A 26,220-nucleotide genomic window follows, 5' to 3' on the forward strand; every position below is an offset into this window, starting at 1 on the left:
GGGCCTCATGCAGAGAGCAGCGAATTTTAGAATTGGAGAGGGGGAAATTATTTTAGCTTTTTTGGAGAGTTTTTTTCTCCATATGCAGAAAGGGCAGAAAACTGCGTTTAGAATCCTTTCTGCATATGGAGAGTTTCAACCAGCGCTATGAGCGCTATGAGCGCTGTTGAAACTAGTGGGGAAAAAATCGCGTTTTTTTTTTTTCCCCTCCACCGGCCGCGGAGCGCCAGCTGCTTGGTGGAGAGGAAAAATGTTGAAAATCGCGCCATTTTTTTGGCGCGAACAGCCACTAGATGGCGATCGCGGCTCTCTGCATACGGCAGAAAAAAAAACTGGAGAGATTAGAAACTCTAATCGGCGCACCCCTCTCGGTGCTCTGGGAGGTGGGTAATGTACAGGGGGAGGTTTGGGACACGGCGCACCCCTCTCGGTGCTCTGGGAGGTGGGTAATGTACAGGGGGAGGTTTGGGACACGGCGCACCCCTCTCTGTGCTCTGGGAGGTGGGTAATGTACAGGGGGAGGTTTGGGACACGGCGCACCCCTCTCTGTGCTCTGGGAGGTGGGTAATGTACAGGGGGAGGTTTGGGACACGGCACACCCCTCTCTGTGCTCTGGGAGGTGGGTAATGTACAGGGGGAGGTTTGGGACACGGCACACCCCTCTCGGTGCTCTGGGAGGTGGGTAATGTACAGGGGGAGGTTTGGGACACGGCGCACCCCTCTCGGTGCTCTGGGAGGTGGGTAATGTACAGGGGGAGGTTTGGGACACGGCGCACCCCTCTCTGTGCTCTGGGAGGTGGGTAATGTACAGGGGGAGGTTTGGGACACGGCGCACCCCTCTCTGTGCTCTGGGAGGTGGGTAATGTACAGGGGGAGGTTTGGGACACGGCGCACCCCTCTCGGTGCTCTGGGAGGTGGGTAATGTACAGGGGGAGGTTTGGGACACGGCGCACCCCTCTCTGTGCTCTGGGAGGTGGGTAATGTACAGGGGGAGGTTTGGGACACGGCGCACCCCTCTCTGTGCTCTGGGAGGTGGGTAATGTACAGGGGGAGGTTTGGGACACGGCGCACCCCTCTCTGTGCTCTGGGAGGTGGGTAATGTACAGGGGGAGGTTTGGGACACGGCACACCCCTCTCTGTGCTCTGGGAGGTGGGTAATGTACAGGGGGAGGTTTGGGACACGGCGCACCCCTCTCTGTGCTCTGGGAGGTGGGTAATGTACAGGGGGAGGTTTGGGACACGGCGCACCCCTCTCTGTGCTCTGGGAGGTGGGTAATGTACAGGGGGAGGTTTGGGACACGGCGCACCCCTCTCTGTGCTCTGGGAGGTGGGTAATGTACAGGGGGAGGTTTGGGACACGGCGCACCCCTCTCTGTGCTCTGGGAGGTGGGTAATGTACAGGGGGAGGTTTGGGACACGGCACACCCCTCTCTGTGCTCTGGGAGGTGGGTAATGTACAGGGGGAGGTTTGGGACACGGCGCACCCCTCTCTGTGCTCTGGGAGGTGGGTAATGTACAGGGGGAGGTTTGGGACACGGCACACCCCTCTCTGTGCTCTGGGAGGTGGGTAATGTACAGGGGGAGGTTTGGGACACTGCACACCCCTCTCTGTGCTCTGGGAGGTGGGTAATGTACAGGGGGAGGTTTGGGACACGGCACACCCCTCTCTGTGCTCTGGGAGGTGGGTAATGTACAGGGGGAGGTTTGGGACACGGCGCACCCCTCTCTGTGCTCTGGGAGGTGGGTAATGTACAGGGGGAGGTTTGGGACACGGCACACCCCTCTCTGTGCTCTGGGAGGTGGGTAATGTACAGGGGGAGGTTTGGGACACGGCGCACCCCTCTCGGTGCTCTGGGAGGTGGGTAATGTACAGGGGGAGGTTTGGGACACTGCACACCCCTCTCTGTGCTCTGGGAGGTGGGTAATGTACAGGGGGAGGTTTGGGACACGGCGCACCCCTCTCTGTGCTCTGGGAGGTGGGTAATGTACAGGGGGAGGTTTGGGACACGGCGCACCCCTCTCGGTGCTCTGGGAGGTGGGTAATGTACAGGGGGAGGTTTGGGACACGGCACACCCCTCTCTGTGCTCTGGGAGGTGGGTAATGTACAGGGGGAGGTTTGGGACACGCGCACCCCTCTCTGTGCTCTGGGAGGTGGGTAATGTACAGGGGGAGGTTTGGGACACGGCGCACCCCTCTCGGTGCTCTGGGAGGTGGGTAATGTACAGGGGGAGGTTTGGGACACGGCACACCCCTCTCTGTGCTCTGGGAGGTGGGTAATGTACAGGGGGAGGTTTGGGACACGGCGCACCCCTCTCTGTGCTCTGGGAGGTGGGTAATGTACAGGGGGAGGTTTGGGACACGGCGCACCCCTCTCTGTGCTCTGGGAGGTGGGTAATGTACAGGGGGAGGTTTGGGACACGGCACACCCCTCTCTGTGCTCTGGGAGGTGGGTAATGTACAGGGGGAGGTTTGGGACACGGCACACCCCTCTCTGTGCTCTGGAAATGGGTAATGTACAGGGGGAGGTTTGGGACACGGCGCACCCCTCTCTGTGCTCTGGGAGGTGGGTAATGTACAGGGGAGGTTTGGGACACGGCGCACCCCTCTCTGTGCTCTTGGAGGTGGGTAATGTACAGGGGGAGGTTTGGGACACGGCGCACCCCTCTCTGTGCTCTGGGAGGTGGGTAATGTACAGGGGGAGGTTTGGGACACGGCGCACCCCTCTCTGTGCTCTGGGAGGTGGGTAATGTACAGGGGGAGGTTTGGGACACGGCGCACCCCTCTCTGTGCTCTGGGAGGTGGGTAATGTACAGGGGGAGGTTTGGGACACGGCGCACCCCTCTCTGTGCTCTGGGAGGTGGGTAATGTACAGGGGGAGGTTTGGGACACGGCGCACCCCTCTCTGTGCTCTGGGAGGTGGGTAATGTACAGGGGGAGGTTTGGGACACGGCGCACCCCTCTCTGTGCTCTGGGAGGTGGGTAATGTACAGGGGGAGGTTTGGGACACGGCGCACCCCTCTCTGTGCTCTGGGAGGTGGGTAATGTACAGGGGGAGGTTTGGGACACGGCACACCCCTCTCTGTGCTCTGGGAGGTGGGTAATGTACAGGGGGAGGTTTGGGACACGGCGCACCCCTCTCTGTGCTCTGGGAGGTGGGTAATGTACAGGGGGAGGTTTGGGACACGGCGCACCCCTCTCTGTGCTCTGGGAGGTGGGTAATGTACAGGGGGAGGTTTGGGACACGGCGCACCCCTCTCTGTGCTCTGGGAGGTGGGTAATGTACAGGGGGAGGTTTGGGACACGGCACACCCCTCTCTGTGCTCTGGGAGGTGGGTAATGTACAGGGGGAGGTTTGGGACACGGCGCACCCCTCTCTGTGCTCTGGGAGGTGGGTAATGTACAGGGGGAGGTTTGGGACACGGCGCAACCCTCTCTGTGCTCTGGGAGGTGGGTAATGTACAGGGGGAGGTTTGGGACACGGCACACCCCTCTCTGTGCTCTGGGAGGTGGGTAACGTACAGGGGGAGGTTTGGGACACGGCGCACCCCTCTCTGTGCTCTGGGAGGTGGGTAACGTACAGGGGGAGGTTTGGGACACGGCGCACCCCTCTCTGTGCTCTGGGAGGTGGGTAATGTACAGGGGGAGGTTTGGGACACGGCGCACCCCTCTCTGTGCTCTGGGAGGTGGGTAATGTACAGGGGGAGGTTTGGGACACGGCACACCCCTCTCTGTGCACTGGGAGGTGGGTTATGTACAGGGGGAGGTTTGGGACACGGCACACCCCTCTGTGCTCTGGGAGGCGGGTAATGTACAGGGGGAGGTTTGGGACACGGCGCACCCCTCTCTGTGCTCTGGGAGATGGGTAATGTACAGGGGGAGGTTTGGGACACGGCACACCCCTCTCTGTGCTCTGGGAGGTGGGTAATGTACAGGGGGAGGTTTGGGACACGGCGCACCCCTCTCTGTGCTCTGGGAGGTGGGTAATATACAGGGGGAGGTTTGGGACACGGCGCACCCCTCTCTGTGCTCTGGGAGGTGGGTAATGTATAGGGGGAGGTTTGGGACACGGCACACTCCTCTCTGTGCTCTGGGAGGTGGGTAATGTACAGGGGGAGGTTTGGGACACGGCACACCCCTCTCTGTGCTCTGGGAGGTGGGTAATGTACAGGGGGAGGTTTGGGACACGGCGCACCCCTCTCTGTGCTCTGGGAGGTGGGTAATGTACAGGGGGAGGTTTGGGACACGGCACACCCCTCTCTGTGCTCTGGGAGGTGGGCAATGTACAGGGGGAGGTTTGGGACACAGCTGTGTTATTATAGGGTGTGTCTCACCTGCAGGGGAGTCCAGGCGTCCGTCCTCCAGTAAATCCTTCCACAACTTATGCCCCATCCCTGAGGGGTTAAACTCTGTGCAATATGACACGCGTGTGCCGGCCTGTACGGGGGAGAGAGGTCCAGGGGGCAAAGGTCAGCAATGGGTGTTGGGGACCCTTGAGATGTGGTCTGCCGTGTGGTGGCTCAGGTGCTTACAACACTTTGGCCAAAATGTTAAACTAAAAGACCATTTTATTTAATAGATATCTATACATATATATTTAGGTACTGTACCGTGTATAAGTTTCACTGGATGTGCACTGAGCTCTGTCTGTGTTTCATGTTCTGTCTCTGGTTTTAAATACCGGTATTACCTCTCTGGACATGTACGTGTATACCTGCATTATCTCTCTGGGCGTGTATTTGTATACCGGTATTACCTCTCTGGGTGTGTGTATACCTGTATTACCTCTCTGGGCGTGTATGTGTATACCGGTATTACCTCTCTGTGCATGTTTAAAACCAGAGACAGAACATGAAACACAGACACAACTCAGTGCTACATCCTAAGACACAAATACACAGTACAGTATATATATAAATCCCTCACTAACACTATCCCCCAGTAACACTAATTAGGATCCCTCACTAACACTATCCCCCAGTAATACTAGTAAGGATACCTCACTAACACTATCCCCCAGTAACACTAATAAGGACACCTCACTAACACTATCCCCCAGTAACACTAGTAAGGATACCTCACTAACACTATCCCCCAGTAACACTAATAAGGACACCTCACTAACACTATCCCCCAGTAACACTAATAAGGATACCTCACTAACACTATCCCCCAGTAATACTAGTAAGGACACCTCACTAACACTATCCCCCAGTAACACTAATAAGGATCCCTCACTAACACTATCCCCCAGTACACTAGTAAGGATACCTCACTAACACTATCCCCCAGTAACACTAGTAAGGATACCTCACTAACACTATCCCCAGTAACACTAATAAGGATCCCTCACTAACACTATCCCCCAGTAATACTAGTAAGGATACCTCACTAACACTGTCCCCCAGTAACACTAATAAGGATACCTCACTAACACTATACCCCAGTAATACTAATAAGGATCCCTCACTAACACTATCCCCCAGTAATACTAATAAGGCTACCTCATTAACACTATCCCCCAGTAACACTAATAAGGATACCTCACTAACACTATACCCCAGTAACACTAATAAGGATCCCTCACTAACACTATCCCCCAGTAACACTAATAAGGATACCTCACTAACACTATCCCCCAGTAACACTAATAAGGATACCTCACTAACACTATCCCCCAGTAACATTAATAAGGATACCTCACTAACACTATCCCCCAGTAACACTAATAAGGATACCTCACTAACACTATCCCCCAGTAACACGAATAAGGATACCTCACTAACACTATCCCCCAGTAACACTAGTAAGGATCCCTCACTAACATTATCCCCCAGTAACACTAGTAAGGATACCTCACTATCACTATCCCCCAGTAACACTAATAAGGACACCTCACTAACATTACCCCCCAGTAATACTAATAAGGATACCTCACTAACACTATCCCCCAGTAATACTAGTAAGGGTACCTCACTAACACTATCCCCCAGTAACACTAATAAGGAACCCTCATTAACACTATCCCCCAGTAACACTAGTAAGGATCCCTCACTAACACTATCCCCCAGTAACACTAATAAGGAACCCTCATTAACACTATCCCCCAGTAACACTAGTAAGGATCCCTCACTAACATTATCCCCCAGTAACACTAGTAAGGATACCTCACTATCACTATCCCCCAGTAACACTAATAAGGACACCTCACTAACATTACCCCCCAGTAATTCTAATAAGGATACCTCACTAACACTATCCCCCAGTAATACTAGTAAGGACACCTCACTAACACTATCCCCCAGTAATACTAGTAAGGGTACCTCACTAACACTATCCCCCAGTAATACTAATAAGGACACCTCACTAACATTATCCCCCAGTAACACTAATAAGGATCCCTCACTAACACTATCCCCCAGTAATACTAGTAAGGGCACCTCACTAACACTATCCCCCAGTAATACTAGTAAGGATCCCTCACTAACACTATCCCCTAGTAACACTAATAAGGACACCTCACTAACACTATACCCCAGTAACACTAATAAGGGCACCTCACTAACACTATCCCCCAGTAATACTAATAAGGATCCCTCACTAACACTATCCCCCAGTAATACTAATAAGGCTACCTCACTAACACTATCCCCCAGTAACACTAATAAGGATACCTCACTAACACTATCCCCCAGTAACACTAATAAGGATACCTCACTAACACTATCCTCCAGTAACACTAGTAAGGGCACCTCACTAACACTATCCCCCAGTAACACTAATAAGGGCACCTCACTAACACTATCCCCCAGTAATACTAATAAGGATCCCTCACTAACACTATCCCCCAGTAATACTAGTAGGGATACCTCACTAACACTATCCCCCAGTAACACTAGTAAGGATCCCTCACTAACACTATCCCCTAGTAACACTAATAAGGACACCTCACTAACACTATACCCCAGTAACACTAATAAGGGCACCTCACTAACACTATCCCCCAGTAATACTAATAAGGATCCCTCACTAACACTATCCCCCAGTAATACTAATAAGGATCCCTCACTAACACTATCCCCCAGTAATACTAATAAGGACACCTCACTAACACTATCCCCCAGTAACACTAATAAGGATACCTCACTAACACTATACCCCAGTAACACTAATAAGGGCACCTCACTAACACTATCCCCCAGTAATACTAATAAGGATCCCTCACTAACACTATCCCCCAGTAATACTAATAAGGATCCCTCACTAACACTATCCCCCAGTAATACTAATAAGGACACCTCACTAACACTATCCCCCAGTAACACTAATAAGGATCCCTCACTAACACTATCCTCCAGTAACACTAATAAGGATCCCTCACTAACACTATCCCCCAGTAACACTAATAAGGACACCTCACTAACACTATCCCCCAGTAACACTAATAAGGATCCCTCACTAACACTATCCTCCAGTAATACTAGTAAGGATCCCTCACTAACACTATCCCCCAGTAACACTAATAAGGATACCTCACTAACACTATCCCCCAGTAACACTAATAAGGATACCTCACTAACACTATCCCCCAGTAACACTAATAAGGGCACCTCACTAACACTATCCCCCAGTAACACTAGTAAGGATCCCTCACTAACACTATCCCCCAGTAACACTAATAAGGATCCCTCACTAACACTATACCCCAGTAATACTAATAAGGATCCCTCACTAACACTATACCCCAGTAACACTAATAAGGATACCTCACTAACACTATCCCCCAGTAACACTAATAAGGATCCCTCACTAACACTATCCCCCAGTAACACTAATAAGGGCACCTCACTAACACTATCCCCCAGTAACACTAATAAGGATACCTCACTAACACTATCCCCCAGTAACACTAATAAGGGCACCTCACTAACACTATCCCCCAGTAACACTAGTAAGGATCCCTCACTAACACTATCCCCCAGTAACACTAATAAGGATCCCTCACTAACACTATCCCCCAGTAACACTAATAAGGGCACCTCACTAACACTATCCCCCAGTAACACTAATAAGGACACCTCACTAACACTATCCCCCAGTAATACTAATAAGGATACCTCACTAACACTATCCCCCAGTAATACTAATAAGGATCCCTCACTAACACTATCCTCCAGTAATACTAATAAGGATCCCTCACTAACACTATCCCCCAGTAATACTAATAAGGATACCTCACTAACACTATCCCCCAGTAATACTAATAAGGATCCCTCACTAACACTATCCCCCAGTAATACTAGTAAGGATCCCTCACTAACACTATCCCCCAGTAACACTAATAAGGATCCCTCACTAACACTATCCTCCAGTAACACTAGTAAGGATCCCTCACTAACACTATCCCCCAGTAATACTAGTAAGGATACCTCACTAACACTATCCCCCAGTAACACTAATAAGGATCCCTCACTAACACTATCCTCCAGTAATACTAATAAGGAACCCTCACTAACACTATCCCCCAGTAACACTAATAAGGATCCCACACTAACACTATCCCCCAGTAACACTAATAAGGATCCCTCACTAACACTATCCCCCAGTAACACTAATAAGGATACCTCACTAACACTATCCCCCTGTAACACTAATAAGGATCCCTCACTAACACTATCCCCCAGTAATACTAATAAGGATACCTCACTAACACTATACCCCAGTAATACTAATAAGGATCCCTCACTAACACTATACCCCAGTAATACTAATAAGGATCCCTCACTAACACTATCCCCCAGTAACACTAATAAGGGCACCTCACTAACACTATCCCCCAGTAACACTAATAAGGATACCTCACTAACACTATCCCCCAGTAACACTAGTAAGGATACCTCACTAACACTATCCCCCAGTAATACTAATAAGGATCCCTCACTAACACTATCCCCCAGTAACACTAATAAGGATCCCTCACTAACACTATCCCCCAGTAACACTAATAAGGATACCTCACTAACACTATCCCCCAGTAACACTAATAAGGATCCCTCACTAACACTATCCCCCAGTAACACTAATAAGGATCCCTCACTAACACTATCCTCCAGTAACACTAATAAGGATCCCTCACTAACACTATCCCCCAGTAATACTAATAAGGATCCCTCACTAACATTATCCCCCAGTAACACTAATAAGGATCCCTCACTAACACTATCCCCCAGTAATACTAGTAAGGATCCCTCACTAACACTATCCCCCAGTAATACTAATAAGGGCACCTCACTAACACTATCCCCCAGTAATACTAGTAAGGACACCTCACTAACATTATCCCCCAGTAACACTAATAAGGATCCCTCACTAACACTATCCCCCAGTAACACTAATATGGACACCTCACTAACACTATCCCCCAGTAACACTAATAAGGACACCTCACTAACACTATCCCCCAGTAACACTAATAAGGGCACCTCACTAACACTATCCCCCAGTAACACTAATAAGGATACCTCACTAACACTATCCCCCAGTAACACTAGTAAGGATCCCTCACTAACACTATCCCCCAGTAACACTAATAAGGGCACCTCACTAACACTATCCCCCAGTAATACTAATAAGGATCCCTCACTAACACTATTCCCCAGTAACACTAATAAGGATACCTCACTAACACTATCCCCCAGTAACACTAATAAGGATACCTCACTAACACTATCCCCCAGTAATACTAATAAGGATACCTCACTAACACTATCCCCCAGTAACACTAATAAGGACACCTCACTAACACTATCCCCCAGTAATACTAATAAGGATCCCTCACTAACACTATCCCCCAGTAATACTAATAAGGATACCTCACTAACACTATCCCCCAGTAATACTAATAAGGACACCTCACTAACACTATCCCCCAGTAATACTAATAAGGATCCCTCACTAACACTATCCTCCAGTAACACTAATAAGGATCCCTCACTAACACTATCCCCCAGTAACACTAATAAGGCTACCTCACTAACACTATCCCCCAGTAATACTAATAAGGATATCTCACTAACACTATCCCCCAGTAACACTAATAAGGACACCTCACTAACACTATCCTCCAGTAACACTAATAAGGATACCTCACTAACACTATCCCCCAGTAATACTAATAAGGATCCCTCACTAACACTATCCCCCAGTAACACTAGTAGGGATACCTCACTAACACTATCCCCCAGTAATACTAATAAGGATCCCTCACTAACACTATCCCCCAGTAACACTAATAAGGATACCTCACTAACACTATCCCCCAGTAACACTAATAAGGATACCTCACTAACACTATCCCCCAGTAATACTAATAAGGATCCCTCACTAACACTATCCTCCAGTAATACTAATAAGGATCCCTCATTAACACTATCCCCCAGTAACACTAATAAGGATCCCTCACTAACACTATCCCCCAGTAACACTAATAAGGATACCTCACTAACACTATCCCCCAGTAACACTAATAAGGATACCTCACTAACACTATCCCCCAGTAACACTAATAAGGATCCCTCACAAACACTATCCTCCAGTAATACTAATAAGGATACCTCACTAACACTATCCCCCAGTAACACTAATAAGGATCCCTCACTAACACTATCCCCCAGTAACACTAATAAGGCTACCTCACTAACACTATCCCCCAGTAACACTAATAAGGATCCCTCACTAACACTATCCCCCAGTAACACTAATAAGGATCCCTCACTAACACTATCCCCAGTAACACTAATAAGGATACCTCACTAACACTATCCCCCAGTAACACTAATAAGGATACCTCACTAACACTATCCCCCAGTAATACTAATAAGGGCACCTCACTAACACTATCCCCCAGTAATACTAATAAGGATCCCTCACTAACACTATCCCCCAGTAACATTAATAAGGATACCTCACTAACACTATCCCCCAGTAACACTAATAAGGATACCTCACTAACACTATCCCCCAGTAACACGAATAAGGATACCTCACTAACACTATCCCCCAGTAACACTAGTAAGGATCCCTCACTAACATTATCCCCCAGTAACACTAGTAAGGATACCTCACTATCACTATCCCCCAGTAACACTAATAAGGACACCTCACTAACATTACCCCCCAGTAATACTAATAAGGATACCTCACTAACACTATCCCCCAGTAATACTAGTAAGGGTACCTCACTAACACTATCCCCCAGTAACACTAATAAGGAACCCTCATTAACACTATCCCCCAGTAACACTAGTAAGGATCCCTCACTAACACTATCCCCCAGTAACACTAATAAGGAACCCTCATTAACACTATCCCCCAGTAACACTAGTAAGGATCCCTCACTAACATTATCCCCCAGTAACACTAGTAAGGATACCTCACTATCACTATCCCCCAGTAACACTAATAAGGACACCTCACTAACATTACCCCCCAGTAATTCTAATAAGGATACCTCACTAACACTATCCCCCAGTAATACTAGTAAGGACACCTCACTAACACTATCCCCCAGTAATACTAGTAAGGGTACCTCACTAACACTATCCCCCAGTAATACTAATAAGGACACCTCACTAACATTATCCCCCAGTAACACTAATAAGGATCCCTCACTAACACTATCCCCCAGTAATACTAGTAAGGGCACCTCACTAACACTATCCCCCAGTAATACTAGTAAGGATCCCTCACTAACACTATCCCCTAGTAACACTAATAAGGACACCTCACTAACACTATACCCCAGTAACACTAATAAGGGCACCTCACTAACACTATCCCCCAGTAATACTAATAAGGATCCCTCACTAACACTATCCCCCAGTAATACTAATAAGGATCCCTCACTAACACTATCCCCCAGTAACACTAATAAGGGCACCTCACTAACACTATCCCCCAGTAATACTAATAAGGATCCCTCACTAACACTATCCCCCAGTAATACTAGTAGGGATACCTCACTAACACTATCCCCCAGTAACACTAGTAAGGATCCCTCACTAACACTATCCCCTAGTAACACTAATAAGGACACCTCACTAACACTATACCCCAGTAACACTAATAAGGGCACCTCACTAACACTATCCCCCAGTAATACTAATAAGGATCCCTCACTAACACTATCCCCCAGTAATACTAATAAGGATCCCTCACTAACACTATCCCCCAGTAATACTAATAAGGACACCTCACTAACACTATCCCCCAGTAACACTAATAAGGATACCTCACTAACACTATACCCCAGTAACACTAATAAGGGCACCTCACTAACACTATCCCCCAGTAATACTAATAAGGATCCCTCACTAACACTATCCCCCAGTAATACTAATAAGGATCCCTCACTAACACTATCCCCCAGTAATACTAATAAGGACACCTCACTAACACTATCCCCCAGTAACACTAATAAGGATCCCTCACTAACACTATCCTCCAGTAACACTAATAAGGATCCCTCACTAACACTATCCCCCAGTAACACTAATAAGGACACCTCACTAACACTATCCCCCAGTAACACTAATAAGGATCCCTCACTAACACTATCCTCCAGTAATACTAGTAAGGATCCCTCACTAACACTATCCCCCAGTAACACTAATAAGGATCCCTCACTAACACTATCCCCCAGTAACACTAGAAAGGATCCCTCACTAACACTATCCCCCAGTAACACTAATAAGGATACCTCACTAACACTATCCCCCAGTAACACTAATAAGGATACCTCACTAACACTATCCCCCAGTAACACTAATAAGGATACCTCACTAACACTATCCCCCAGTAATACTAATAAGGATCCCTCACTAACACTATCCTCCAGTAATACTAATAAGGATCCCTCACTAACACTATCCCCCAGTAATACTAATAAGGACACCTCACTAACACTATCCTCCAGTAATACTAATAAGGATCCCTCACTAACACTATCCCCCAGTAACACTAATAAGGATCCCTCACTAACACTATCCCCCAGTAACACTAATAAGGATCCCTCACTAACACTATACCCCAGTAATACTAGTAAGGATCCCTCACTAACACTATCCCCCAGTAACACTAATAAGGACACCTCACTAACACTATCCCCCAGTAATACTAATAAGGATCCCTCACTAACACTATCCCCCAGTAACACTAATAAGGATCCCTCACTAACACTATACCCCAGTAATACTAGTAAGGATCCCTCACTAACACTATCCCCCAGTAACACTAATAAGGATCCCTCACTAACACTATCCTCCAGTAACACTAATAAGGATCCCTCACTAACACTATCCCCCAGTAACACTAATAAGGATCCCTCACTAACACTATCCTCCAGTAACACTAATAAGGATCCCTCACTAACACTATCCCCCAGTAACACTAATAAGGATCCCTCATTAACACTATCCCCCAGTAACACTAATAAGGACACCTCACTAACACTATCCCCCAGTAATACTAATAAGGGCACCTCACTAACACTATCCCCCAGTAACACTAATAAGGATACCTCACTAACACTATCCCCCAGTAACACTAATAAGGATACCTCACTAACACTATCCCCCAGTAACACTAATAAGGATACCTCACTAACACTATCCCCCAGTAACACTAGTAAGGATACCTCACTAACACTATCCCCCAGTAATACTAATAAGGATCCCTCACTAACACTATCCTCCAGTAACACTAATAAGGATACCTCACTAACACTATCCTCCAGTAATACTAATAAGGATACCTCACTAACACTATCACCCAGTAACACTAATAAGGAACCCTCACTAACACTATCCCCCAGTAATACTAATAAGGATCCCTCACTAACATTATCCCCCAGTAACACTAATAAGGATCCCTCACTAACACTATCCCCCAGTAATACTAGTAAGGATCCCTCACTAACACTATCCCCCAGTAACACTAGTAAGGATACCTCACTAACACTATCCCCCAGTAACACTAATAAGGCTACCTCACTAACATTATCCCCCAGTAACACTAATAAGGATCCCTCACTAACACTATCCCCCAGTAATACTAATAAGGATCCCTCACTAACACTATCCCCCAGTAACACTAATATGGACACCTCACTAACACTATCCCCCAGTAACACTAATAAGGACACCTCACTAACACTATCCCCCAGTAACACTAATAAGGGCACCTCACTAACACTATCCCCCAGTAACACTAATAAGGATACCTCACTAACACTATCCCCCAGTAACACTAGTAAGGATCCCTCACTAACACTATCCCCCAGTAACACTAATAAGGGCACCTCACTAACACTATCCCCCAGTAATACTAATAAGGATCCCTCACTAACACTATTCCCCAGTAACACTAATAAGGATACCTCACTAACACTATCCCCCAGTAACACTAATAAGGATACCTCACTAACACTATCCCCCAGTAATACTAATAAGGATACCTCACTAACACTATCCCCCAGTAACACTAATAAGGACACCTCACTAACACTATCCCCCAGTAATACTAATAAGGATCCCTCACTAACACTATCCCCCAGTAACACTAATAAGGATACCTCACTAACACTATCCCCCAGTAATACTAATAAGGACACCTCACTAACACTATCCCCCAGTAATACTAATAAGGATCCCTCACTAACACTATCCTCCAGTAACACTAATAAGGATCCCTCACTAACACTATCCCCCAGTAACACTAATAAGGCTACCTCACTAACACTATCCCCCAGTAATACTAATAAGGATATCTCACTAACACTATCCCCCAGTAACACTAATAAGGACACCTCACTAACACTATCCTCCAGTAACACTAATAAGGATACCTCACTAACACTATCCCCCAGTAATACTAATAAGGATCCCTCACTAACACTATCCCCCAGTAACACTAGTAGGGATACCTCACTAACACTATCCCCCAGTAATACTAATAAGGATCCCTCACTAACACTATCCCCCAGTAACACTAATAAGGATACCTCACTAACACTATCCCCCAGTAACACTAATAAGGATACCTCACTAACACTATCCCCCAGTAATACTAATAAGGATCCCTCACTAACACTATCCTCCAGTAATACTAATAAGGATCCCTCACAAACACTATCCTCCAGTAATACTAATAAGGATACCTCACTAACACTATCCCCCAGTAACACTAATAAGGCTACCTCACTAACACTATCCTCCAGTAACACTAATAAGGATCCCTCACTAACACTATCCCCCAGTAACACTAATAAGGCTACCTCACTAACACTATCCCCCAGTAACACTAATAAGGATCCCTCACTAACACTATCCCCCAGTAACACTAATAAGGATCCCTCACTAACACTATCCCCCAGTAACACTAATAAGGATACCTCACTAACACTATCCCCCAGTAACACTAATAAGGATACCTCACTAACACTATCCCCCAGTAATACTAATAAGGCTACCTCACTAACACTATCCTCCAGTAATACTAATAAGGATCCCTCACAAACACTATCCTCCAGTAATACTAATAAGGATACCTCACTAACACTATCCCCCAGTAACACTAATAAGGCTACCTCACTAACACTATCCCCCAGTAATACTAATAAGGACACCTCATTAACACTATCCCCCAGTAACACTAATAAGGACACCTCACTAACACTATCCTCCAGTAACACTAGTAAGGATACCTCACTAACATTATCCCCCAGTAACACTAGTAAGGATCCCTCACTAACACTATCCTCCAGTAATACTAATAAGGATCCCTCACTAACACTATCCCCCAGTAACACTAGTAAGGATACCTCACTAACACTATCCCCCAGTAACACTAATAAGGATCCCTCACTAACACTATCCCCCAGTAACACTAATAAGGACACCTCATTAACACTATCCCCCAGTAACACTAATAAGGACACCTCACTAACACTATCCTCCAGTAATACTAATAAGGATACCTCACTAACACTATCCCCCAGTAACACTAATAAGGCTACCTCACTAACACTATCCCCCAGTAACACTAATAAGGATACCTCACTAACACTATCCCCCAGTAACACTAATAAGGATCCCTCACTAACACTATCCCCCAGTAACACTAGTAAGGATCCCTCACTAACACTATCCCCTAGTAACACTAATAAGGATACCTCACTAACACTATCCCCCAGTAATACTAATAAGGATCCCTCACTAACACTATCCCCCAGTAACACTAATAAGGATACCTCACTAACACTATCCTCCAGTAACACTAATAAGGGCACCTCACTAACACTATCCCCCAGTAATACTAATAAGGACACCTCACTAACACTATCCCCTAGTAACACTAATAAGGATACCTCACTAACACTATCCCCCAGTAATACTAATAAGGATCCCTCACTAACACTATCCCCCAGTAACACTAATAAGGATACCTCACTAACACTATCCTCCAGTAACACTAATAAGGGCACCTCACTAACACTATCCCCCAGTAATACTAATAAGGATACCTCACTAACACTATCCCCCAGTAATACTAATAAGGATCCCTCACTAACACTATCCTCCAGTAACACTAATAAGGATACCTCACTAACACTATCCCCCAGTAACACTAATAAGGGCACCTCACTAACACTATCCCCCAGTAATACTAATAAGGATCCCTCACTAACACTATCCCCCAGTAATACTAATAAGGATACCTCACTAACACTATCCCCCAGTAACACTAATAAGGATACCTCACTAACACTATCCCCCAGTAATACTAATAAGGATCCCTCACTAACACTATCCCCCAGTAATACTAATAAGGATACCTCACTAACACTATCCCCCAGTAACACTAATAAGGGCACCTCACTAACACTATCCCCCAGTAATACTAATAAGGATCCCTCACTAACACTATCCCCCAGTAATACTAATAAGGATACCTCACTAACACTATCCCCCAGTAACACTAATAAGGATACCTCACTAACACTATCCTCCAGTAACACTAATAAGGATCCCTCACTAACACTATCCTCCAGTAATACTAGTAAGGATCCCTCACTAACACTATCCTCCAGTAATACTAATAAGGATCCCTCACTAACACTATCCCCCAGTAACACTAATAAGGACACCTCACTAACACTATCCCCCAGTAATACTAATAAGGCTACCTCACTAACACTATCCTCCAGTAACACTAATATGGATCCCTCACTAACACTATCCTCCAGTAATACTAATAAGGATCCCTCATTAACACTATCCCCCAGTAATACTAATAAGGACACCTCACTAACACTATCCCCCAGTAACACTAATAAGGATCCCTCACTAACACTATCCTCCAGTAATACTAATAAGGACACCTCACTAACACTATCCCCCAGTAATACTAATAAGGACACCTCACTAACACTATCCCCCAGTAACACTAATATGGATCCCTCACTAACACTATCCTCCAGTAATACTAATAAGGATCCCTCATTAACACTATCCCCCAGTAACACTAATAAGGATCCCTCATTAACACTATCCCCCAGTAACACTAATAAGGATCCCTCACTAACACTATCCTCCAGTAATACTAATAAGGATACCTCACTAACACTATCCCCCAGTAATACTAATAAGGATACCTCACTAACACTATCCTCCAGTAATACTAATAAGGATACCTCACTAACACTATCCCCCAGTAATACTAACACTATCCCCCAGTGATACTAATAAGGATACCTCACTAACACTATCCCCCAGTAATACTAATAAGGGCACCTCACTAACACTATTCCCCTAGAAATACTAGTAAGGATACCTCACTAACATTATCCCCCAGTAACACTAGTAAGGATCCCTCACTAACACTATCCTCCAGTAATACTAATAAGGATATCTCACTAACACTATCCCCCAGTAACACTAATAAGGATACCTCACTAACACTATCCCCCAGTAATACTAATAAGGACACCTCACTAACACTATCCTCCAGTAATACTAGTAAGGATCCCTCACTAACACTATCCCCCAGTAATACTAATAAGGATCCCTCACTAACACTATCCCCCAGTAATACTAATAAGGATCCCTCACTAACACTATCCCCCAGTAATACTAATAAGGATCCCTCACTAACACTATCCCCCAGTAATACTAATAAGGACACCTCACTAACACTATCCCCTAGTAACACTAATAAGGATACCTCACTAACACTATCCTCCAGTAATACTAATAAGGATACTTCACTAACACTATCCTCCAGTAACACTAATAAGGATCCCTCACTAACACTATCCCCCAGTAACACTAATAAGGATACCTCACTAACACTATCCCCCAGTAATACTAATAAGGACACCTCACTAACACTATCCCCCAGTAATACTAATAAGGATACCTCACTAACACTATCCCCCAGTAATACTAGTAAGGATCCCTCACTAACACTATCCCCCAGTAATACTAATAAGGATCCCTCACTAACACTATCCCCCAGTAACACTAATAAGGATACCTCACTAACACTATCCCCCAGTAATACTAATAAGGATCCCTCACTAACACTATCCCCCAGTAATACTAATAAGGATCCCTCACTAACACTATCCCCCAGTAATACTAGTAAGTATACCTCACTAACACTATCCTCCAGTAACACTAATAAGGACACCTCACTAACACTATCCCCCAGTAACACTAGTAAGGATCCCTCACTAACACTATCCCCCAGTAACACTAATAAGGACACCTCACTAACACTATACCCCAGTAACACTAATAAGGGCACCTCACTAACACTATCCCCCAGTAATACTAATAAGGATACCTCACTAACACTATCCCCCAGTAACACTAATAAGGCTACCTCACTAACACTATCCCCCAGTAACACTAATAAGGATACCTCACTAACACTATCCCCCAGTAACACTAATAAGGATCCCTCACTAACACTATCCCCCAGTAACACTAGTAAGGATCCCTCACTAACACTATCCCCTAGTAACACTAATAAGGATACCTCACTAACACTATCCCCCAGTAATACTAATAAGGATCCCTCACTAACACTATCCCCCAGTAATACTAATAAGGATACCTCACTAACACTATCCCCCAGTAATACTAATAAGGATCCCTCACTAACACTATCCCCCAGTAACACTAATAAGGATACCTCACTAACACTATCCTCCAGTAACACTAATAAGGGCACCTCACTAACACTATCCCCCAGTAATACTAATAAGGACACCTCACTAACACTATCCCCTAGTAACACTAATAAGGATACCTCACTAACACTATCCCCCAGTAATACTAATAAGGATCCCTCACTAACACTATCCCCCAGTAACACTAATAAGGATACCTCACTAACACTATCCTCCAGTAACACTAATAAGGGCACCTCACTAACACTATCCCCCAGTAATACTAATAAGGATACCTCACTAACACTATCCCCCAGTAATACTAATAAGGATCCCTCACTAACACTATCCTCCAGTAACACTAATAAGGATACCTCACTAACACTATCCCCCAGTAACACTAATAAGGGCACCTCACTAACACTATCCCCCAGTAATACTAATAAGGATCCCTCACTAACACTATCCCCCAGTAATACTAATAAGGATACCTCACTAACACTATCCCCCAGTAACACTAATAAGGATACCTCACTAACACTATCCCCCAGTAATACTAATAAGGATCCCTCACTAACACTATCCCCCAGTAATACTAATAAGGATACCTCACTAACACTATCCCCCAGTAACACTAATAAGGGCACCTCACTAACACTATCCCCCAGTAATACTAATAAGGATCCCTCACTAACACTATCCCCCAGTAATACTAATAAGGATACCTCACTAACACTATCCCCCAGTAACACTAATAAGGATACCTCACTAACACTATCCTCCAGTAACACTAATAAGGATCCCTCACTAACACTATCCTCCAGTAATACTAGTAAGGATCCCTCACTAACACTATCCTCCAGTAATACTAATAAGGATCCCTCACTAACACTATCCCCCAGTAACACTAATAAGGCTACCTCACTAACACTATCCTCCAGTAATACTAATAAGGATCCCTCACTAACACTATCCTCCAGTAACACTAATAAGGATCCCTCACTAACACTATCCTCCAGTAATACTAGTAAGGATCCCTCACTAACACTATCCTCCAGTAATACTAATAAGGATCCCTCACTAACACTATCCCCCAGTAACACTAATAAGGATACCTCACTAACACTATCCCCCAGTAACACTAATAAGGATACCTCACTAACACTATCCCCCAGTAACACTAATATGGATCCCTCACTAACACTATCCTCCAGTAATACTAATAAGGATCCCTCATTAACACTATCCCCCAGTAATACTAATAAGGACACCTCACTAACACTATCCCCCAGTAACACTAATAAGGATCCCTCACTAACACTATCCTCCAGTAATACTAATAAGGATCCCTCACTAACACTATCCCCCAGTAACACTAATAAGGATACCTCACTAACACTATCCCCCAGTAATACTAATAAGGACACCTCACTAACACTATCCCCCAGTAACACTAATATGGATCCCTCACTAACACTATCCTCCAGTAATACTAATAAGGATCCCTCATTAACACTATCCCCCAGTAACACTAATAAGGATCCCTCATTAACACTATCCCCCAGTAACACTAATAAGGATCCCTCACTAACACTATCCTCCAGTAATACTAATAAGGATACCTCACTAACACTATCCCCCAGTAATACTAATAAGGATACCTCACTAACACTATCCCCCAGTAACACTAATAAGGATACCTCACTAACACTATCCCCCAGTAATACTAATAAGGATCCCTCACTAACACTATCCCCCAGTAATACTAATAAGGATACCTCACTAACACTATCCCCCAGTAACACTAATAAGGGCACCTCACTAACACTATCCCCCAGTAATACTAATAAGGATCCCTCACTAACACTATCCCCCAGTAATACTAATAAGGATACCTCACTAACACTATCCCCCAGTAACACTAATAAGGATACCTCACTAACACTATCCTCCAGTAACACTAATAAGGATCCCTCACTAACACTATCCTCCAGTAATACTAGTAAGGATCCCTCACTAACACTATCCTCCAGTAATACTAATAAGGATCCCTCACTAACACTATCCCCCAGTAACACTAATAAGGACACCTCACTAACACTATCCCCCAGTAACACTAATATGGATCCCTCACTAACACTATCCTCCAGTAATACTAATAAGGATCCCTCATTAACACTATCCCCCAGTAATACTAATAAGGACACCTCACTAACACTATCCCCCAGTAACACTAATAAGGATCCCTCACTAACACTATCCTCCAGTAATACTAATAAGGACACCTCACTAACACTATCCCCCAGTAATACTAATAAGGACACCTCACTAACACTATCCCCCAGTAACACTAATATGGATCCCTCACTAACACTATCCTCCAGTAATACTAATAAGGATCCCTCATTAACACTATCCCCCAGTAACACTAATAAGGATCCCTCATTAACACTATCCCCCAGTAACACTAATAAGGATCCCTCACTAACACTATCCTCCAGTAATACTAATAAGGATACCTCACTAACACTATCCCCCAGTAATACTAATAAGGACACCTCACTAACACTATCCCCCAGTAACACTAATAAGGATCCCTCACTAACACTATCCCCCAGTAACACTAATAAGGATACCTCACTAACACTATCCTCCAGTAATACTAATAAGGATACCTCACTAACACTATCCCCCAGTAATACTAACACTATCCCCCAGTGATACTAATAAGGATACCTCACTAACACTATCCCCCAGTAATACTAATAAGGGCACCTCACTAACACTATTCCCCTAGAAATACTAGTAAGGATACCTCACTAACATTATCCCCCAGTAACACTAGTAAGGATCCCTCACTAACACTATCCTCCAGTAATACTAATAAGGATATCTCACTAACACTATCCCCCAGTAATACTAATAAGGACACCTCACTAACACTATCCTCCAGTAATACTAGTAAGGATCCCTCACTAACACTATCCCCCAGTAATACTAATAAGGCTACCTCACTAACACTATCCCCCAGTAATACTAATAAGGATACCTCACTAACACTATCCCCCAGTAACACTAATAAGGATACCTCACTAACACTATCCCCCAGTAATACTAATAAGGATCCCTCACTAACACTATCCCCCAGTAATACTAATAAGGATCCCTCACTAACACTATCCCCCAGTAATACTAATAAGGATCCCTCACTAACACTATCCCCCAGTAATACTAATAAGGACACCTCACTAACACTATCCCCTAGTAACACTAATAAGGATCCCTCACTAACACTATACCCCAGTAACACTAATAAGGGCACCTCACTAACACTATCCCCCAGTAACACTAGTAAGGATACCTCACTAACACTATCCCCCAGTAATACTAATAAGGATCCCTCACTAACACTATCCCCCAGTAATACTAATATGGATCCCTCACTAACACTATCCCCCAGTAACACTAATAAGGATACCTCACTAACACTATCCCCCAGTAACACTAATAAGGATCCCTCACTAACACTATCCCCCAGTAATACTAATAAGGACACCTCACTAACACTATCCCCCAGTAATACTAATAAGGATACCTCACTAACACTATCCCCCAGTAATACTAGTAAGGATCCCTCACAAACACTATCCTCCAGTAATACTAATAAGGATACCTCACTAACACTATCCCCCAGTAACACTAATAAGGATCCCTCACTAACACTATCCCCCAGTAATACTAGTAAGGATCCCTCACTAACACTATCCCCCAGTAATACTAATAAGGATCCCTCACTAACACTATCCCCCAGTAACACTAATAAGGATACCTCACTAACACTATCCCCCAGTAATACTAATAAGGATCCCTCACTAACACTATCCCCCAGTAACACTAATAAGGATACCTCACTAACACTATCCCCCAGTAATACTAATAAGGGCACCTCACTAACACTATCCCCCAGTAATACTAATAAGGATCCCTCACTAACACTATCCTCCAGTAATACTAGTAAGGATCCCTCACTAACACTATCCTCCAGTAACACTAATAAGGACACCTCACTAACACTATTCCCCTAGAAATACTAGTAAGGATATCTCACTAACACTATCCCCCAGTAACACTAATAAGGATCCCTCACTAACACTATCCCCCAGTAATACTAATATGGATCCCTCACTAACACTATCCCCCAGTAACACTAATAAGGGCACCTCACTAACACTATCCCCCAGTAACACTAATATGGATCCCTCACTAACACTATCCCCCAGTAACACTAATAAGGATACCTCACTAACACTATCCCCCAGTAATACTAATAAGGACACCTCACTAACACTATCCCCCAGTAATACTAATAAGGATACCTCACTAACACTATCCCCCAGTAATACTAGTAAGGATCCCTCACTAACACTATCCCCCAGTAATACTAATAAGGATCCCTCACTAACACTATCCCCCAGTAACACTAATAAGGATCCCTCACTAACACTATCCCCCAGTAACACTAATAAGGATCCCTCACTAACACTATCCCCCAGTAACACTAATAAGGATCCCTCACTAACACTATCCTCCAGTAACACTAATAAGGCTACCTCACTAACATTATCCCCCAGTAACACTAATAAGGACACCTCACTAACACTATCCCACAGTAACACTAATAAGGGCACCTCACTAACACTATCCCCCAGTAATACTAGTAAGGATCCCTCACTAACACTATCCCCCAGTAATACTAATAAGGATCCCTCACTAACACTATCCCCCAGTAACACTAATAAGGATCCCTCACTAACACTATCCCCCAGTAACACTAATAAGGATACCTCACTAACACTATCCCCCAGTAATACTAATAAGGGCACCTCACTAACACTATCCCCCAGTAATACTAATAAGGATCCCTCACTAACACTATCCTCCAGTAATACTAGTAAGGATCCCTCACTAACACTATCCTCCAGTAACACTAATAAGGACACCTCACTAACACTATCCCCCAGTAACACTAATAAGGATCCCTCACTAACACTATTCCCCTAGAAATACTAATAAGGCTACCTCACTAACACTATCCCCCAGTAACACTAATAAGGATACCTCACTAACACTATCCCCCAGTAATACTAATAAGGATCCCTCACTAACACTATTCCCCTAGAAATACTAATAAGGCTACCTCACTAACACTATCCCCCAGTAACACTAATAAGGATACCTCACTAACACTATCCCCCAGTAACACTAATAAGGATCCCTCACTAACACTATCCCCCAGTAACACTAATAAGGATCCCTCACTAACACTATCCCCCAGTAATACTAATAAGGATCCCTCACTAACACTATCCCCCAGTAATACTAGTAAGGATCCCTCACTAACACTATCCCCCAGTAACACTAATAAGGATCCCTCACTAACACTATCCCCCAGTAATACTAGTAAGGATCCCTCACTAACACTATCCCCCAGTAACACTAATAAGGATACCTCACTAACACTATCCCCCAGTAACACTAATAAGGATACCTCACTAACACTATCCCCCTGTAACACTAATAAGGATCCCTCACTAACACTATCCCCCAGTAACACTAATAAGGACACCTCACTAACACTATCCCCCTGTAACACTAATAAGGATACCTCACTAACACTATCCTCCAGTAACACTAATAAGGACACCTCACTAACACTATCCCCCTGTAACACTAATAAGGATCCCTCACTAACACTATCCCCCAGTAACACTAATAAGGATACCTCACTAACACTATCCCCCAGTAACACTAATAAGGATACCTCACTAACACTATCCCCCAGTAACACTAATAAGGATACCTCACTAACATTATCCCCCAGTAATACTAATAAGGGCACCTCACTAACACTATCCCCCAGTAACACTAATAAGGGCACCTCACTAACACTATCCCCCAGTAACACTAATAAGGATCCCTCACTAACACTATACCCCAGTAACACTAATAAGGGCACCTCTCTAACACTATCCCCCAGTAATACAATTAAGGACACCTCACTAACACTATACCCCAATAACACTAATAAGGATACCTCACTAACACTATCCCCCAGTAACACTAATAAGGCTACCTCACTAACACTATCCCCCAGTAACACTAATAAGGACACCTCACTAACACTATACCCCAATAACACTAATAAGGATACCTCACTAACACTATCCCCCAGTAACACTAGTAAGGATCCCTCACTAACACTATCCCCCAGTAACACTAATAAGGATACCTCACTAACACTATTCCCCTAGAAATACTAGTAAGGATATCTCACTAACACTATCCTCCAGTAATACTAGTATGGACACCTCACCAACACTATCCCCCAGTAACACTAATAAGGACACCTCACTAACACGATCCCCCGGTAACACTAATAAGGATCCCTCACTAACACTATCCCCCAGTAACACTAATAAGGATACCTCACTAACACTATTCCCCTGGAAATACTAGTAAGGATATCTCACTAACACTATCCTCCAGTAACACTAGTAGGGATCCCTCACTAACACTATCCCCCAGTAACACTAGTAAGGATACCTCACCAACACTATCCCCCAGTAATACTAGTACGGATCCCTCACTAACACTATCCCCCAGTAACACTAATAAGGCTACCTCACTAACACTATCCCCCAGTAACACTAATAAGGGCACCTCACTAACACTATCCCCCAGTAATACTAGTAGGGATACCTCACTAACACTATACCCCAGTAACACTAATAAGGATACCTCACTAACACTATCCTCCAGTAATACTAGTATGGACACCTCACTAACACTATCCCCCAGTAATACTAGTAAGGATCCCTCACTAACACTATCCCCCAGAAACACTAATAAGGATCCCTCACTAACACTATCCCCCAGTAATACTAATAAGGATCCCTCACTAACACTATACCCCAGTAACACTAATAAGGCT

General features: G+C 44.8%; 1 protein-coding gene across 3 annotated transcripts in view; it reads right to left on the bottom strand.

Annotated features, from left to right (window-relative positions):
- Nucleotides 1-26,220, bottom strand: part of GBA2 (glucosylceramidase beta 2) — a 364,366-nt gene that overhangs the window by 175,378 nt on the left and 162,768 nt on the right. For all 3 annotated transcript variants that reach the window (XM_075573274.1, XM_075573185.1, XM_075573361.1), the window contains one exon: nucleotides 4,333-4,435. In XM_075573274.1, the coding sequence (XP_075429389.1) occupies nucleotides 4,333-4,435 (103 nt within the window). The remainder of the gene's footprint in view (nucleotides 1-4,332; nucleotides 4,436-26,220) is intronic.

Source organism: Ascaphus truei, chromosome 1, assembly GCF_040206685.1.
Source record: "Ascaphus truei isolate aAscTru1 chromosome 1, aAscTru1.hap1, whole genome shotgun sequence".
In the NCBI taxonomy this organism is placed as follows: domain Eukaryota; kingdom Metazoa; phylum Chordata; class Amphibia; order Anura; family Ascaphidae; genus Ascaphus; species Ascaphus truei.